The 19,566-nt window shown below is 37.4% G+C and overlaps 1 protein-coding gene across 1 annotated transcript in view; it reads left to right on the top strand.

Moving 5' to 3' along the window:
* Positions 1–2,427: 2,427 nt before the first annotated feature.
* The window catches only part of ABHD17A (abhydrolase domain containing 17A, depalmitoylase), a 938,418-nt gene continuing 921,279 nt past the window's right edge, over positions 2,428–19,566 (top strand). The window contains exon 1 of the mRNA XM_044053973.1: positions 2,428–4,102. Within this exon, the coding sequence (XP_043909908.1) occupies positions 3,780–4,102 (323 nt within the window). The 5' untranslated portion in view covers positions 2,428–3,779. The remainder of the gene's footprint in view (positions 4,103–19,566) is intronic.

The following is a 19,566-nucleotide window of genomic DNA, read 5'->3' as shown; positions in this document are numbered from 1 at the left end:
GCCCTCAAAGACATTATCCAACTATACTCTGCTACTAGATCTCTTCGCTCAAACAATAAACTTCTCCTCCAAGTCACCAAAGCAAAAAACTCAGCAGGTAAAGCCCTCTTCTCCAGCTACATTTCTAAGCTTTGGAACTGTCTGCCAAACTCAGTAGTGACCACATCCACATCTATACAGTTTAAAAAGCTTCTAAGAACCCACCTTACTAATTCCTGGCTCTGCTCTTGTTACACCCAGGTTAGACTCCCCCAAACCCCCCTTCTCATCCTCTTTCTATACTGCACTAAACCACTTCTAGTAACATCCAACTCACTCCCATTACTCCTTGTAGATTATTATATCAAACTATATCTCTAGCAATTTGTAAGCTTGTCTCTGTTCAAAGTTATGTGCACTGAATGTAAATACAAACTCACATGAGCTACGATATGCACGTTACTATTCCTATTTTTAAACTTCCTGATGTATTTTATTAATATTCATGTTTACGATCGGTTCCATGACACTGTCCTATTTTTCCACTTCTGATGTACTATAGTAATATTGTAAAGTTTTGATGTGCCAAATTAATGTTTTGAAGTTATGTTCCAATATAATATGTACAGTTTGTCACTGGAGCTTTTCTCCCCGGGCCTCCGCTGAAAAAGGACACATGTCCAGCTGGACTTTCCCGGTAAACAAATGTAAAATAAAATAAATAAATGTATCTAGAGAAGTAAGAAATTTTTTTATGTGGCACATCTTACTAGTAAAGGCATTTCATCTACAGCCAAGGCTATTATAATTCCATTATACTCGGCCCTCATCAGACTGATAACTGAGTACAATGCTCCCTTTTACAAGTACCTCACCAGACACCTTCAACAACTGGAGAGACCACAGAGGTTTCTCACCAAGAAATTACAGGGTACACAAAAAGTCTTGCGCGGAATGACTGATAGCTCTGTCACTGTATGCAGTCTCCTATGGTTTACTAAGGGGTGACCTGTGCCTGGCTTACAGGGAAGTCTCTGATTTGGCCCAGAGGGAAATGCTACACATTCATAAATCAAACTGCAGGAAAGTCACTCGCTCCAGGGATCTTAATCTAGCCTCTGACATGAACAGGTTATGCTGGAGAGCTAGATACATCTCTCAGAGACTGCCACTTCTCTGGAACAAGCTTCAATTCAAATGAAACAGAGCCCTTCCCCTGATCCTCTTCAAACACAACCTAGATCGATGGATGGGTGACTGCAAATTCACTCCTGGGGTGGTGCCATGTCTCTAATGGACAGAGAAAGCCAGTATTAAATACAGTAGACCCTTACCTTTGCAAACTTCACTCACCTAACCACCACTAACTGAGGCAACTAGGTATAAATATGGTTAGGCTTGCAAGGATTCTAGGGCCATTAGCCTAGCAACCTCCCATGGACCTAGGAGACAACCGATTGCCACACAGTATAGGACAACAAAGTGTGATCTTTTTTTTTTTGGTCAGCAAACAATACTCAAAATGTGTCTGCAATAAAAGGACTACATTAACAGAAACTAGCTTTGGTGGACATGCACTTTTGATGTTGAGGAGAAATTTGATTTACAGATCTCCAGCAATAAGAACCCGCTTAATCCTGAACACTGGATTTATCTTTATCTGGCTGCAATTCGTAATAGGCCAATGTAATTTTGAAAAGGGGCTAAACCCTACTGTCGAACCCTTAAGTCTTTCATATGGATCTGCGCATGCACAAAACAACACTATAAAAAGTATCAGGATTTAATTGTGGTTGGAAAAGCAATCATAAAATGCTCAGAATCACGGAAAACTGGGACCTGTAACCAGAGTGTCTGTGTAATCCTTCCAGATAACTCAAAATGATCATTACAGACGCTGTACTGCAATAAAACCATGGACTTGTTTTAAGTCTGCTTTAGGCGCGTAACGTAAATTACTGAATGTTTACAAAATGGATTACAATTCCAAAAATGCCATCCTTTCCCCTGTCGTAGCAATTTCCATCCACTACACTAGAAATGGCTATATTTTTATTTCAAGCGGAATTAAAAAATATCCATTATAAAATAAATAAACAGGAAAATAATTAAGCGACAAGAGTCGAATCAAATGAAAAAGTTAGGAAGCGGTGTGTACCCCTAAAAAGTAAAGTTTTATTTGTCATAACCTCGCAAACTAACATAATGCCTATATTAACGCGCAATCAGGGAAGCAATTAGGTAAAAAAAGCAACACGAGTTCAGTAACAATACTTCGTTACACTTCAGGAGCTCATACACTGAAGTAAAAAATGTGTTAATAATCCACACAATTTGACATACAACTTGCAAATAAACTGCATCAATAGTAGCCCTCCATCATTGCTTTTTTTCTAGTAACAAATTAACATTACTACTTGTCTTTCGTCACTTCCGGTTTTATCTGCTGACAGCACATCCGGAACGTTGACTCCTGGAGACAGTAAATGAAGAGAAGGAAAAAAAAAAAAAAAAAAAGGCAGCAGAAGGCTATGTAGGAGGAGTGCGTCCGATGTGGTTTATCAGTGGTAATAGGGGGAGTACTGGCCCTTTAAATAGTGCGGTGACAGCGTTACTTTTAAAGGGCCCCAGCTGGCGGCTCCTTCGTTGTCACGTTCCTGTTTATTTTGTGTTGTTTATTTTTTTTTTGTTATTTGTTTTAAAACTCTAGTACGACTGCAGCTGATTCCTTCGTTATTGTCCGCCACTCGACAGTTTCCCGAAGGGGTTTAGTAACATCGTATCATTCTAAGTTTCCCTTTCTAGCTTTCTTTCCTTGGATTTCTGCCTTTGTACGTCTCTTGATATGTATTTATTTTTCGCTGCCGCCAGGCTAGGAAATACGGATCCGTTACCTGGAGACTCCATTTTTATTGCTGTGGAACTAGGACTTTTAATTCTGTATACCAAACGCACAGTCTTTTTTTGTGTAAACTTGCTCCATTTTTAAGTCAGAGTTGGACCTGCCTTTGCACATTTTTTAAAATACTGTAAAGTGATCCAAACACGGGCGTATGTCCCGCATTTTATTGTAACGGGCAATGTATTGTTACTGTTTACTTACAAACATCGTTTTTGCTTGTGCACCCATCGCGTATTGGAGATGGAGCCACACCATTCCTTAAAATATTAAAACATTTCTTACTCATTTCCTATCATCCTAGATATTTAAACCAAAGTCCATCAAGTAACTGTTGGCTGCACAGTTTTACAGCACCCTACGTTTTTATAGCTTCCTGCTTTAAGTGCTTGGTTAAAAACTAAAAGTTATATAATTTCTCAATTTACATAGCTTGTGTAATTTTAGACAGCTGATTGTATACCTACATGCATTCATCTGTCTGCACATGCCCCTTCAACTCCATGCTGATTGTACCAAGTGCAACTGTGTGCTTCCTGGCAGCTTCTGCATTCCTTAGATCCCAACTGTGTTTGGACTTGTAAAGCTGTTATTAAACTATGATTAAACAGAAAGGACCAGAACAAGAAAAAATGTTGCTGAGTTGAGGCAAGTAGTTTTAGTACCTTTATGTTCCCTTTCCTCAACTGTTGAGGAAAAATCTGTTTGCAAGTTATTGTCCTTTAAGCTGTTGGACCTAGTGTACCAAAACTGGATTTTTGTTTGAAATGACACCCATGTTAAAAGTAGGAGATTCAGTTTGGTGATTTCTTACAGAAACTCTTGGATGTTTTTTGTGGAGCAGGAATAATAACATTTTAAATATCATTTTAGTAAACTCTGGAGCAAAACAAACTGAACCATGAATGGCTTGTCTGTCAGTGAGCTTTGTTGCTTGTTTTGTTGCCCTCCCTGTCCAAGTCGTATTGCTGCAAAATTAGCTTTTCTTCCCCCAGAGCCAACATATGCTATTATTCCTGAACCAGAGACCGGCAGTGTGAGTACCATTACTGGATCGATGAGGGGAGGGGGGAGTTCCAGTGGCAGGTGGAAGCTCCACTTGACAGACCGGGCTGAATTTCATTATAACCAGCGAGAACTGGACACCATCGAAGTGCTGATGACACGGACCAGTCGAGGCAACCGGATTGCATGTATGCATATCAAGTGTGCACCAGGTGCCAGGTAAGAAAGACATTTTGATGTTTTAACAACAACAGTTCATACACTTGTTGGTAGCTAGTGTAAATAAAGAGCATACAAAGAATGTGCTTTTTTATTTTTAAATCTTTGTTGCCCATCAAAAAACAGATGGATTATTGGTTCCTTTTCTGTAATGCAGTTTGAATGGGGTTGAAACAAAGTAGTATAACAAGTTGATGTTTACAAAGTTTTTACATACTCCATGGAATCCACGCTGTGAGTGGAGAGAGTGTGACTTGGGTTTGGAGATAAGGGGCTGCAAACCAGGAAATCCTGTTTTAGTTTCAGTATCATTGCAATTGCCTAACTGGACATTTTTTTAAGATCACATGGCATACTTTTGCACTAAATGTTACATACAAAAAAAAAAAGAAAAACAACTCATGATCTCGTTCAGAGAAGTGGTTCCTGGAGAGTACTTTTGTCTCTCACTCCTTTCTAATGTTTAAAAGAAAGTTTGCTAACACAGATCTTATGATTCGGATAAGGTAGTATTTCACTGAACACTGAGCACATATTCTTCACTGAGGTGTTTGGAAGATTTTTAGGGCTGAGCACATTCAGTACATTTGGAAGCAAGCTTGACATTTAATCTTCCGGCACAGTCAAGAGTGCACATTATGCGATTTTTGATCATGTATGTTAGGCAATTTTTATTCTATTTTTTTATTTATCCTTGTTCTGCTTTTTAATAAGAAAAACAACAATTTTGCATTATTTTAGTGTTTAGAGTTTAGCTGAATGGATGCGGTAGTTTGTTCTCTTTATCCCCCCCCCAAGGGCTGAAAAAAATATTTTATCATTTGTATTTTATTTTTAATTATTTATTTGTTATTCAAATAGATTCCTTGTATTTGTTTATTAAAAGATAAAATGGTTTGATTCCTTTCTTTGTCAGACATCTGTGTAACATTTCTAACTCTCCTAAACATTTAATGTAACACTTTATGCACCATATCACTCAAGTCATGGCTGAAAATGGTCCCTGTAGCAGCCCACCTGTTGCTTAAATAAACAGTTTTTGGTTATTATGTCCCTTTTAGCAGTGGCATTGTCCTTTGTCTTAGAATTTTTCCCCCAAGCAGTATTACATCAAGCACAATAAAGTCAGGCAATATAACTAACAAATATTCAACAAAGAACCAAATTTTTAAGATTATGCATATCTTGGAGTTAGTTACAGACAAGCAATTTTTCAAAGGTTTACATTTAAGAACAAAACGTAATAATGGTGTTCTTTTTACAAAAATATTTGTGAAATTGTCGACTGTATTGCTTTCTTTCGTTGTGTTATGGAGTTTATGCATTTCTTGAGTGTTTAAACAGTGCTTGGCACTCACACTTTCTCAAAGTATAACAGTTGATTAACTATTTTAAATGCAATGCAAACGTGTCTGACTGTATGTGGTTGTATTGTCTAAAATGATGCCAGTTGCTGTTAAAATCTGCAGAAAATAGCTGTTAGATTAGTTTAATGTCAATGTTTGAATGTAAAATGATCCAGTTCTGTATTTACTTTTTCATTGTGTATTTGTTAACATCTCTGTGGTAGTATTTTTTTTTTTTTTATGAGTATTATAAGCACTCTGTGTATTTTCTACAGTTGGTAGAAAAGGTCCAGATGTGAGTTTTACAGAGATCTTCCCTGAAATATGAGCTGCTTCTTAACTGAGTTCTCCAGGCAACAGACACAGCTAAAGAAATGTTATTTGCCATTGTGTTCACAGAAGGGTCCATCATGCACCAGTGTACATTTGAGGAACAGTTAATGCAGTATAGACATAAACACTAACAGTTGTACCACATTGCTTCAGAGTTACTAAAAGGAGGACCTTGAATGAATAAATTCATCCATAGAATGGAGGTGGTGACAGTGGATGGAGAAAATTTCCACTTGCACATCTCTCTGTCTATGTACATATAGATCTGTGTATGACTGTACAGTCAATGTTTCCTGAAAAATAAGTGCAAATCTGAAAATCCTTGAAAAAGAGAAAAATGCAAAAACGCTGCCACTGAGAGTGAATCACAAAACACTGAATACTTCTCTTGGCCTAAAGAAGCCCTACATCAGCAAACCTCGGCCACAAAACCCAGAGCAGGCAGTATATGAACAGTGATACTGTTATACTGTGTAGCAGTGGGGTTAGTATTTGCTCACATTCACCCCTCCCCCACCCCACATCACTTTACTCATGTGTACTAACCCTTCCGCTGACCTTAATCCCAAACTTGCACATTGTTATTAAAACCCCTTTCTTTCTCAGTAAAACTAATCCCCTAACTGAGGCTACTTCCAAACAGTCAAAACAGTTGTTACTTATCCAGCATCCAGAGCAGGTCATACATTGCGTGCATGTTTTCACTTCATTGTACTCGTTTTAAAAAAAAAATGGATGTATGCTTTTTTGATTTATGAAAAAAGTAAAACAGTGCTGTTGCCAAACGGGTGAAGAAAAGGTTTGCATGTTTGCTGGGTAGATAGGTAATCTAAGGGGAGATGTTCATGCTAGGCTTTTATTCAGATGACAAGCTAATCAGTAGAAGGATCCTAGAAGTAAAGGATATTGCATATATTTGGAAGAGTTTGCCATTCAGATATCTAGCAAAGCTGAAACTTAGCAAGACAAGATGGTGTAGATGTGTACAGGCAGAATCTTTGTCTGCTTTTTTGGCCACTCATTAGTGAACTATTATTCTGCAGATCAGAAAGAGAACTAGGCCATAAAAATTGTATTGGGGGGAAAAAGGTAAAAAGTGGAGAAATAATAGAATCGTATTTCACATGATAAGTATGTATTTGGAAGTATTTCCTGCTCAAACCAGTATTTGTATCATTTAATATAAAGTTGTTTGTTGTTATGTTTATGGTTTTTGTTGCAGTGATTGATCTTCATATTCAGGATCAGCTTCAGTTCTTTAGAATAAAAGGCTTTTGTAAGCTATCATTAATTTTCCTCCAAAGTAAACAAAATCCAGAGTATATTGATTCAGGTGATGGCATCTTTCATTATAGTTAAGCAAGGTTACAGATATTATATTTGAGAATGTCCTTTGCACTGTCTCAAGTCTTTTCAAGTGCCCCAAGGCATGGTTCATCTGGATCCTATCCGTTCTGTATCCCTTTGTTTATAGGAACCTTGTGCCAGAGTCATTCAGTGCAGGCACACTTCTGTAGTAAAATTTCAGTATTCATTTAGGCGGACTTGTGTTTTCCCCCCACTCTTCTCACTAGTGCTAGACCACACAGCTGACTTGACAGCATGCATGTCCATGGCAATCCATGATTTAAGGTGTATGGGTACTTACTGCTGCCTGGATCTGCATGTGAGAAGTTCTGCTTTTGGGTCTTCCTCATTATGATAACTCCAAAGGAAGCTTCGGACCTTCTTCAGTGTCTGCTGTTTTCACTCTGGGCTGGGAGTCTAAACCTATACTTTCAGCATGCCAAACAAACCTACCATGAACAAACACAAACTAAACACCTTGTGTGTGTGTGTGTGTGTGTGTGTGTGTGTGTGTGTGTGTGTGTGTGTATGTATTGTGCTAAGTCTTAAGTTCTAACATGGGACAGTGATAATCCCTTATGAATCCCCATTTCTGTTTCTTAAAAATGGATAGAGTTTCACACTGTTTTCACAGGGAGAATGAGTTGATTTCAGAGGTGATGGAAGCAGTGGGTCAAGAATTGGTCTGACTTGCAGCTATTTGTAGAGAAGTTATCATTGATTTGGATTTATGTATGCGTTGCTCTTCCCCGCATTAGATTCTAGACATTATTTTTCAAAGAACGGTGGCGTTCATGTTCCAGAATATGTAAGCACAGGTCCCCATTCAGGAGGTTGTAAGAGGTCAGGAACCAATACAATTCTTTGCCTGTCAAGATACACAGGTGTCCAAGCCCATCATTTCTTTTTGTGTAGTGAACCATTGTATTCTTTCAAGTTGAACACAGCATTGTAAAAGTATAACAATAGGGGCAGTTTACTTGAAGACTGACCAAACCATTGAGGTGTAAACAGAAAAATAACCCCCTAGACAAACTGTATAGTCTCCTGAAAGTAATAGAGGTCTACAGCTTAGTTCTTCATTTATGAAATATGTAGGACAGAATTACAGACAGCAAACTAAAAAAGATGTGGTCGCGAAAATCTCCCAGTCAAGACTTTTATACTGATTTCAGATCAGGTATATTTGTACTGTGTGTGTGTGTGTGTGTGTGTGTGTGTGTGTGTGTGTGTGTGTGTGTGTGTGTGTGTGTGTGTGTATGTAATATCACTACTGCTCTCACAGAAACCAGTAACAGTTAAGAGATTACCCCAGTTCTTATATACACGATAGAAGAAAAAAATTCACGTTTGCTAACTACTCACATAGCTAATAGTTTGCGTCTTAGTGTGGAAGTAAAGTATTCTGGAAATGTTTATATCCCTTGCCATTCTTACAGCACAGCATGAAAAGTGACAGAGATTTAAGTAGTACAATGTGCACAGTTAAGGGAGTGCGTTGTTGTCCTGCTGCCTTACAGACTGCTAAGGCTTAGTTGAAAAAAAAAAAGTAGGCTTTCATCAACTTCATTGTGAGGGATTCCCAGGTTCACGTAATAGTGAGGATAGGGTAGTAGTGTGGTAAAGATAGTGAGGAAGTAAAATATTCTGCAGTAAGTAGTACAATGTGCACAGTTCAGTTAAGGGAGTGCATTGTTGTCCTGCTGCTTTACAGACTGCTAGTAAAGTGACATCTGGACTATTGTTTCCAATTCCGAAAGCCATGTAGAGGGAAAAATGAGGCAGTAGACTGCTCTAGAGGACATAATGAAGAATTACTCAAAATAATAAAAGAATTGAAGAGCTGGAGAATGGGAGTATTAAATTGGTACACACGGGAACTGAGTTGGGGACTAAATATATGCATGCATTCCTAATTGCAAGTTCAAGGACATAAATCGAACAAGAACAGGAGGAGTGGAAGGGAGCTGTGGTGGCACCTGAAAGAAGAAATCCTTAAGACTGACATAGGAAAGTACTAGTTCACAGTGTGTGCGACCTTTGGATTATAATACCATAAGGATTGTTGGAATGTGTAGTTCTTGGACAGATACAAGAAGGGTTAGGGCAATACCTCTCAACTGTTCAGATTTTTGCCTCATATTTTTAGACAGTTCCTCATAAAATGTGTTGTTCTGGCAAATCACTGAGGCTTGAGGTCACTAAATAATGGCACACATTTAACTTTCACACTCTGTTATTCAGAAGTACATGCTAACACAAAGCCTGTTATTATATCTACTTTCTAAGTTTATAGGAGCAGTGTTTAAAATCAGCCCCTGTTTTTTCTCCTTTGCCGCCTCTCCCATTCATTTAGGTTGTGTCCAGATTTCTTGCTCCAAGAGGTTAAGAGATATAGATAGGGTAAAGGAGAATAGTAAATATAAGTGGTCTTTTAATAGTTCTGTTTAACAGATTTCTTTATGTGAAATGCTGTGCACTATTATCCAGTTTGTTCTCTCAAAATTTTAAATAGTAGTGAATTTAAAACTGTTAAAGAAATCTTAAGCACTTTAAATGTCCAGCCTCTGCAACAGCCTCCGTTTTCTAGACTGCTGCGAACTGTACTGGCTTGCTCCAATAATTCACTTTGAAACTTTTCTTTTAAGAAATTAAGATTTAGGGGACACTAGGAATGGGGCTGTGCATATGCTGCTGGATATTGCTTTGGATTGCATCAGAGGATTTTCTTTGGTAAGAGGTTGACCTAGACCAAGACACTGTACCCTCTTTTGCATGTATTTTCTTCAGAGGATGTAGCAAACCTTAGTGTTGCCATAAAGATCTAAAGCTTTACTATGACCTAGGTTACCAAAGTTTGACTAATGGATCAGGCAACCACTCAAGCTGGTATGGGGAGGAGAAGAGTGAAGAAGCCTTGCCTGCGTACCTCTTCTGAGGATGAAATGAGGGACTGAGGGAGGGCATAGGGACATGCTGGGACATCAGTTAGAGCATCAGCCCCAGTGGTGATACCATCATTATGGTGAGAAGTTGCTGACCTAGGAAGGCCAATAAAATAAAGGATGTATTGTCATCTAGTTGAGATCAGGCCCCTTCTGTAACCATTGAACACTTAGGCAACTCTGCATGTCATGGGGGTAAGGCTTAAAGTGAAAAGCTCACTATGAGCCTCAGTATGGTGCTTTCTCATCTTCTAACCCAGAAATCCCACACATTGGGGTGGACTCCTCCAGCCTGTGTGTAAGATTTCTTGGTATGTATCAAAGGGGAGCACTACTGTGGTATGGGAATCACCAAGAACAGGAATATTAGAGAGCAGATTATGGGCAAAGCCTGAAGTCAGGATAAGTAGTGTGAAAAACAGGGCAGAAAAGCATTGGTATAGTACCCATAGTTTTCATTCATCTCCTGACGCACTTGATTTCTGGTGGTATACGAGGCATTTGGGTTGTAGGAGGTGATCTTGTATGATGGACACTGTTGTGAGTGTAATGCATCCTGTTAAGTGGCCACTTATTCCCTACTTCAGCCTACCATGCTGATAGCAAAGGTAACTTCTGAGGTCTGTTTGTCAACACTTCATTTTGTCATGTACTTGCTCCAGTCTAGTCTGTGATCTAATTTTTTAGGCTGTTTTACTTTTATTCGTTCAGTTATTTAGATGCGTTTACACGAGTAAGAATCCTCACTTTTCAGTGCTGATATTTCCATTTGTTGTGCATCTTCCCGAGCCAGTTCCATGCATGTTCGGCATTAGGGGTATGTTAATGCATTTTTAGTAATTTATTTACATTTTTCAAATGCAGGTAAGATGTTTCAAATTAATCAACATTTGTGCAAATTTCAAAGTTGTGTGATTACTAACACATGCTTTAACTCCATAGTCTGGCTTCCAAGAATGAAGAAGAATCCATGTAATGTTTATAAATTTCATCTGTTCACTTTGTAAAACCTTAATATTGCATGATTAATATTGATTTGTAAGTCTGCATCTCCACTGAATGTCCCTTAGTGTATTAAAGCATTGTCTCTCACTTTAAGAAATCTTCTTACACAGTGTATCAGAGGTTTCCTTCTGTTGAGCGAGGTTTATTTCATATTTTATGCCCTATCAGTCTAAATCCATTTCCAGCTATTTATTTTGCTTTTGTTATACTCTTACTTGTATGCAAAAACAGCTGTTTTTGTGTTTACAAAGTGGACCACTAATAGAGATATGTTGCCTTATCTTGTGTAAACTGGGTACATGTAGATAGTGCATTTTTATATTAAGATACCATGCTTTGAATATTAACAGTCTTCTGTAGTTCAAATATTGTCTTCTAAATATAGGTCAGCAAGGGAGTAGTTATTAATTAGCCCTGTTGTTCACCATACATTGCATTTATATTTAATAATTTATTAGAAATACAGTGCTGGAATATAAAAAACAGATCCAAGCCTCTCAAGGAAATTATCAAAAGCAATAAAAACGTCACTGTCATGTTCAAGAAAGGAGAACATTAATTTAAGCTGGCACATGAAACCAAAGGTAATTGAAAGTCTTTCCTTAGCTATGTTAGAAAAGTAAGAGAGTAGATTGCTGTGAACCTGTACATAATAATGACTGCTGTTTTTTTTTTACTCCATTATTAACTTTTTTTAATACCTTTGTTGCGTCATCACTTAAGATATAGGCAAACATATATCTATATAAAAGAAAACCAAACATAATAACGTTTCTAGTTACAAACCTAATTTTTATATAACTGTCATCAGTCCAACATTACATAAATTATTCAATTTTGCCTTCCTTTAAATCTCACCATCCCTCCAAAACATTGTTCTGCATGTATTGTTCCCACGATGTCTGTTTTTTTTCTATGTAATTTGCTCCTCCCCTTTTCTAAAGATCCCACTTTCAGTTCTTTTATTTCTGTTACAATATTCAGTACTTCAGGTATACTTGGTTTATACTTTATTTCCATTTTTTAGTAATGGCTTTTTTGCCAGCCATCAGAATTCAACTTGGAAAGGCCTTACCGTGTATAGGCAATTCAGAGCCTGTATCTAGCTAAAAAAAATAATTTACTTGGTTACACCCATTTGCTCACCCAAGTCTGTCAACTATGTAAAGATGCAATCAAACCACCAGCAGAAAACGTTGATCCTGGTGAAACTGTGGCAAAAGAGAAAAGTCTTAACATTGGAGATGGTAGAGTGTTTGCGGAAAATGATTATTCACTGTACCAGCGGAAAAGAAGCAAATTTATCACAGCAATCAAGGAATGTTGAGAAGCAAGTGTGAGAATTCAATCTGCAGTATCCAACTGTGTTTAGAATATTTTTTCCTTGTGGATCAAAATAATTTTTTGAAGCAGAACAGGCTAAGGAGGAAATACAGAAGCTTGTCCAACAAAAAAGTGAGTCCTCAAACAGAAGGGACTCTGCTTCTCATTCTTCTGATAATAAAGCTCATTTTGCTAGTGAAATCTTTTCCAGTGTTCCAAAGCAAAATGCTTGAGAGAAGGAAGAAAGCAGAGAAGTTGACTAGAACAATCGGGAGTATCTTTAAGTTGAACCAGAGTTTGGGAATGGGAAATGGAGATGAGCAGGAAGAAGACTAGCAGCACTGAAATTAATGAATAACTGAGATTATAAAGCATCAGTTACATTTGTGAAGTATGGCTTTACAAGAAAAAGTGGCTGAGAAAGATGGGACTTGTGATTTTTGTTAAACTTTTTGGAAAAGCATATTCCCCACTTCTGTCATTAATGTTTGGAATGACACTGAAAGGAAAGAAAAAAAAGTAAAACAATTTTTTGTTGTTGACATTTATTAGTATAAAGAAAAAGCCGCAAAACAGATGAACCAAGAATGGCTTCAGTGGTGAAAAAAACGATCCACTAGGCATATAATATGTAACAAAGCAATTTACTAACAACACACAGAGGAAAAAATAAAATAAATAATATTAATCCAAATGAGTCAAATCCAAGCGCTTTTGTCTCCTGTGTAGGAGACTTTTTCAAGACTGTTCCACTGTCATACTTCTTCTGGCATAGCTGACAATATCTCACATCGCAAAAGGTGCTAGAAGTTATTTGGAAATTTTTTTGAACATTTGTATAAGTGGAGAAATGTGGAAAAAACACAAATGTAAATATTTATGCTAGACTTGAGTATGCCAAGGTTAGAGACAGAGGAGTGTCAACAATAAACAGTTACGATAGGAGCTGATGAGATAAAAATGGTGACATACAATCAATCTGTAGGAAAGTCCCTAGGAAAAGATGGTATTCCTGTGGAAACTTTGAAGCTAGGAAGAATGAATGTGAGAGATATAGAAGGTATTGCTTAACAGTAATTTAGAAGGAGGGGGACGCACCAACATCCTGAAAGAAAGCTGTGGTGGCTGTAATACCCAAAGACTATAAAGATCCATCTGACCAAATTTTATATATGCCCATTCCAGTTTTAATTCCTGATTTTATAAAGTGTCTATAATAGCTAAAAGAATGGTAAAGTTATGGCCAGAATAGATAGATATGGATCCGTGTGGTTTTGTGGAGGGAGTTAAGCATTTATGGCACTAATAGAGCAGTGATGATCCAGAGAGAAGCAGAGTGTAAGAAAATATTGCTGCTGTTGTTTGGTCTTGATGCACAGAAGTCATTTGACAGAGTAAGCTGGGATTTTGAGTAGGGTAATGGAAGCATTTGCATTCCGTGATACGATAATGCTAACTAGGAGGATATATGAAGGATTGGAGACAAAAATCAAAGTGGGAGGGTTCATCTCTGATAGCTTGTGTCTGAACAGAGGAACCCAGCAGAAATGTCCTCTTTTCTCTTCGTTTATTATTTAGAGCAATTGGCAAAGAAACAAAGGACATTCAAGAAATTCAAGGTTAGAACTGGTATGGTAACCAAGAAAAGTTGGCTTTATTTGAAGACTGTGTTATTTTGTACCTAATTTAAACCAGAAAAGAACATTTCAGTGCTGTGGAACATTTTCAGACAGTTTCAAGTCTTTTTAGGATGTAAAATTAGTGAACGTGAAACGCAGGCTATAGTTGTAAATATTGTACCCACACACGAATTGGTCCAGCAGTATTCATAGTTATGGGGACATGATAAAATTAAAGAATTTAGGAGTATGGATTAAAAGTATTCTGTTATGACATAAGGATATGTGGAAAGAGGCTAAATAAAAGATAATATAAAAATTGAGAAACTAGAAGCTCTTATTTACTGCTATGGCTAGCAAGAGACAGTGAAAATGTTTTTAGTACCTTTAATTTTATATACAGGTCAGGGATAATAATTAATTAATTAATAGGAAATTGTCAGCATGGCAGAGAGATATGTCTTTATTTCAAAAGTATTGACATTCTGTCCTGTTTTGCATTTTTGCTTTTTCCACTGGGTCCTTCTAGTTTGTCCCAGAAGACATCTGGGCATGACCATTGGTCCACCTGCCTAACCCCCATCTGTTTTGGGGAAGAACTATTTGGCATTTCCTCTTCAGCAGGCCTTTGATTACCTAGATCCATTGCTGAATGATGTATACATTTAAGTAGCATTGTAAATACAAATTGGAGGATTTAACCTTCATTTACATTTAATATAGAACAGGTGCATGCCTGTGCATATACTTATGCTCGCACAAGCATTCACTTGTTTTGTTTTGCATTGTGCACCCTAGCCTTCCCTGTATTTATGCTACCAGCAGTTTTACCAGTGTTTTCCCATATTCTTTAAAATTGTCTAGGTTTTGGAGGCCATATATACCATGGTACAGTGCTGTTTTCTTTTGTCGTTTGTACTTGCTTAACATTGGTTTGATTATTGGGTAATTGATAATAGAATATGTGGTAAGAGGCAGTTGCTTTCTGACCGTTCCTTCTTTGTATATAGTAATTGTCCGTTTGGTTTTATTTTTTCCCTGTTTCATGCATTACATAAAGGGCCTCATGTATGCTGATTCTTTGGATGGATGAGGGTGTAAGTAAATTTTGGACATGGGGGGGTCCACCTTGAAAACTCTCTGGGTGTGTAGACTTTACAGTTTTTTTCTTTGTCTTAACACACTTTTTGTTGCAAGTGCTACTAGTATAGGTGTGTAGTGTCTGTATTTTAGCATTGACGTCAAGGCTCATAGTTTTAAAGCTTTTATTTTACTAAATGTGTCTTACAAAACACTGTGGCATATACCTTGTTATTTATTAAAAGGTGAGGATTTATCTTGGTAGAATATTTCTCTCTGCAGTTCCACTATTACCTTCTGTAAAGATGATTTTCCATATGTAAATTATCTTCCTATAAGGTGCTAGGCTTAAACATAATTACAGTACCTGATATTTTTTCCACAGTGTATGGTTTTAAAGTACATCAGCACTTTTGGAGATTTTTGCCTTTACACTAAGAACGCAAGAAAAACAAAAGCCTGGACTAAAGTACAGTATATTTCATGTTTTAGTAATGCAAATACAAAAATGCAATCTTCACTAATATAAGGCCGGTATTAGAAAATAGTAGTAAGAGGACAATAGCATTCATGGTTAAATTTGCATAACTATCAGATGGAAAGCCATCGCTGTTTTGTCTTCATCTCATCACAAGAAGCATGAAGCCGAGTGCATTTTGTATGTATTACAGTGTAGTGCTCGACAAGAGATTTTTTCTGAAAAGGGCAAGTGTTCACACACTTGATTGCCTTCATGAGTTTCTACAAGTCCAAAAATTAAAATTCTCCAACATTTTAATTTGCTCTGTAATGTTTAAAACTTAACTGAGCAGGTTGATTTCTGTCTCTGCTGTTAACAAATACATGCATTCAGGATTTGCAAGGGTGCAAATCGAGCATGAGGTAGCATGCAGGCATGATCAACAAACACAAAGGGTTGGCTTCATTCATATGAGATAAGCTTGTTGTAAAAAGGAGTATGTGGTGTTTAGTAATGTCTCTGAAGAAGTAGATGACCGTTAAGTGCTTGATTTCCGGGGGTTTGTACATCAGGTAGTTTACTTCATTTGATCATTTTCAACTAGCACTCATTGTGCTGAATGACCCTCCTAGACTCATTAAAAGCATTCAAACTATCTTTGAAGAAGTACTTGCTCAACGAAGTCTTCATAATTATACATGGTTCTTGTTTCTTCCTATCCTCCTATTTTACTTTTTCTTCCACACCACATTTCCATTTTATTTTTTTTAACCTCCTCTTACCTTTGTCTAATACCTAAAATGCCTTGCCCTTACCTTCCTTTTCCTATTTACTGTTGCACTTCTACCTCCCTCCTCCTGCTCCAAAAACCTTTACAGTTCTACTGTTCCGATCCATATTGTCAATGCAAAAGTTATTTTGAACACACCTTTAATAAATCTTATGATACTTTTTGGCACTTTGTGCCTAATATATGTATATAGCAACTGTGTCAGTTGTTGACGTGTATACGTATAGAACTGTCAATTTTATTAACACCTCTTATACTTCTTAACCTGCATAATTTGCTTTGTTAAAATTGTTTAATGTCTTTAACTATGTACATCTTTTAGTAGTGGAGCTTTTCTCCCCAGGCCTCCACAGAAAATGGGTTCCTGACCCAGTGGACTTTCCAGTCAACAAATGTCAATAAGTAAACAAATAAATGTACTTGCTTGAGCATGTCTGCAAGAGTGGAGCTTAAAACTTTGAGCTGTCCAGATCCATTTTAGAAAATTAGTAAAGGATTACGAGGTATAGTGTTTTTTCTCTTGACTACAAAGAACAGGTTTTGATGAAAACATTAAGCATATTGCACAGAAAAGCCCATCTAGCGTCTGCAGTGGTGGACCTGTCTATGATCCCATCATATTTGGCACTTTCAGCTTTATTCTTCCTTTATTTTCCCTAGTCTGTTTACCCAGAAAGTCCAGAATCCCACATGCTTTTTTTGTGTGATTTATTTTTCCAGCATTTTCTCCAGACTTCCCAATATATCTACCAACTATTGTGTGAAACAGTCTTGTTTATTTAATGTCTGTTCTTTCTTCACATTCTCTGTAGTCCACAAACTTTTTTTTTTTTTTTCAGTGAAGAATGATGGGTTACTGTGCCCTCTTTTCCCCCTGTAAAGTGCAGCATTTGCAGCTTCTAACTAAATGATATGATTGTAAATACGTCCTTGTTTTTGAATGTTTGTTTTTCTCCTTGAGAATGATAGTGGATTGTCTTACCATTTGTCAACTAAGAATTTATAAAACGTGCCATCGTCCCCAGCTGAGGAACACTGGTAACCCTTCTGCTTGACGCACTTCATTCTTCTTGGTTCTGTATTTGTACATCTCATTCTTCATCCCCACCAGTGCTACATATGGCATAGTTTGGCAATGTGATATGCGCTTGACACTGTTTAAAATTTGACAACCTACTTTTTCATCCACATCTTTCACTTGCCTGCCACCACCACGTGGGAGAGAGAGAGAGAAGACCATGTTCTTAATATTTCCTCATGCTCATATTTAAAATCGAAACAAAACTGATTTTTTTGGGTGCTCAGCTTTTTTCCTTGTGTCGGTGTCTGTCCTTAGAATCCCTATTTCTGCTTTGTGTTGATTTGAAACTACCCTCTGTAAACTTCATTGCAGATTGCTTTTCCAGAACTGTTGTTTGACAGGGTTAACAGGACAGTAGTCATTTGTGCCAGCCACTGTAGAACACTGTCAGTTTTAAATTTAGTGGTAGGCTAGGCATTTTTCTCTTTACTTGTAGGCAAAAAGCACTTGCACAGTCTCACTTTCCTATTCTCGTTCTTGAGCCTTTTTCTGTCTCTGTCCCATGATTATGTATTTACACACACACACACACACACACACACACACACACACACACACACACTCTGAATCAAAGAGACTTCCCAAATCCCAGTTATGTCCCCTTTGCTGATTGGACGTAGGACCTTTAACTTGAGTACATCTGTATATGTACATTCTAGTGACATCAATTATGACTCTTCCTCTCCCATTCCGAGTTTGCAAATGTTTGTACGCTGCTGTAGTCTTGGTTGCAGTTACTTTTTTTTGGGGGGGGGGGGGCTGGGAAAAGTATCTTTGTAGGTTTTTATTTAATGTATTTATTTTAAGTTTAGTTAAGTTTATCCAGAAACGCTTATTTTAGACACTACAAGCTTCCTTCTCATGTATGTAATTAATCCTTTTAGAATGAAAAACAAGATTGGCAAGTTGAGTTTAACTGTTATGAGCTGTTCGGTGTTTTGTGTGGTATTTAAATTTATTCTGGTAAGCAAAACATTAACTGCGCAGTCCATTTTCAACAGCAAGATAGAAAGAGGAAAAATACAGAAGTACATGTACAGATTGTTAATAAAATTTATTCTGGTAAGCAAAACATTAACTGCGCAGTCCATTTTCAACAGCAACATAGAAAGAGGAAAAAATACAGAAGTACATGTACAGTTTGTTAATAAAATTTATTCTGGTAAGCAAAACATTAACTGCGCAGTCCATTTTCAACAGCAACATAGAAAGAGGAAAAAATACAGATGATAGCATGTCGATTTGTATTCAGTAACAGCTGTACATGGTGTAGAGCCGCTAAAACCAGGTAAACCTTGTGGCGTGCTTTAGTGCATAACATACCTCTCTACCTAGTAACATCAAAAATCTGGAAAAAAGCCCATGCAAAGTAAGTACAACTGGCCAAAATCAGGACACTGATTAACATAACATTTGCATACATAATCACATAATACTGCCCACTCATGAAGATTGAAGTCAGTGAATAATAAATAATGGCAGGCATTTGAATTTCAGACTTCATATCCCTCAGAAAATACATGGCAATGTAAAACCTATTATTCCACCAACTATCTGAGTTTATAGAACAATATTTAAAATCTGTCCCACCATTAATTGTGGCTTTGTCCACATTTCTTGCTCTGACAGGTATGATTGCAGTACTTTCAATAAAAGAATTGATGGGCAGTGCTGATGGGTGTTGCCATCCTCTGAATACAGTTAAAGTAATTTGACTTGCCAAGGAAATGAACACTAACTAGGCCATTTTCCATCCCCTGCTTTCCCTAAAATAACACCACACATACTGTATGCATGAAGCCACATTGGGTGGCATCTGCCCGATGCTACTCTGTCACACAATTTGTACTCTGAGGAGCACCCACCTCTAAGACATGCCTTCTGGTGCTTGGTTCGGCTCGCTTCTTGGCCAGGATATCTAACCATTCCCTGGAATCCTGAAGTCTGAACAGATTCATTGCACATCAGTGACTGCTAAATAAATTAGAGTTTAAACTGTGAATTGTGTTGTAGTTTAAAAGTTGTTATACTTTCTTTTACACCACTCATAACATCGGCACTTGCTACAGGCAGGAGCCGGATGGGAAACAACAACCAAAAAGTCACATGTTTCACTAATTTGCTGATAACAGGTG

This window comes from Protopterus annectens, chromosome 13.part0 (assembly GCF_019279795.1).
Source record: "Protopterus annectens isolate FY-2018-M chromosome 13.part0, PAN1.0, whole genome shotgun sequence".
Classification (NCBI taxonomy): domain Eukaryota; kingdom Metazoa; phylum Chordata; order Ceratodontiformes; family Protopteridae; genus Protopterus; species Protopterus annectens.
This window is presented reverse-complemented; position numbering and strand designations above follow the sequence as displayed.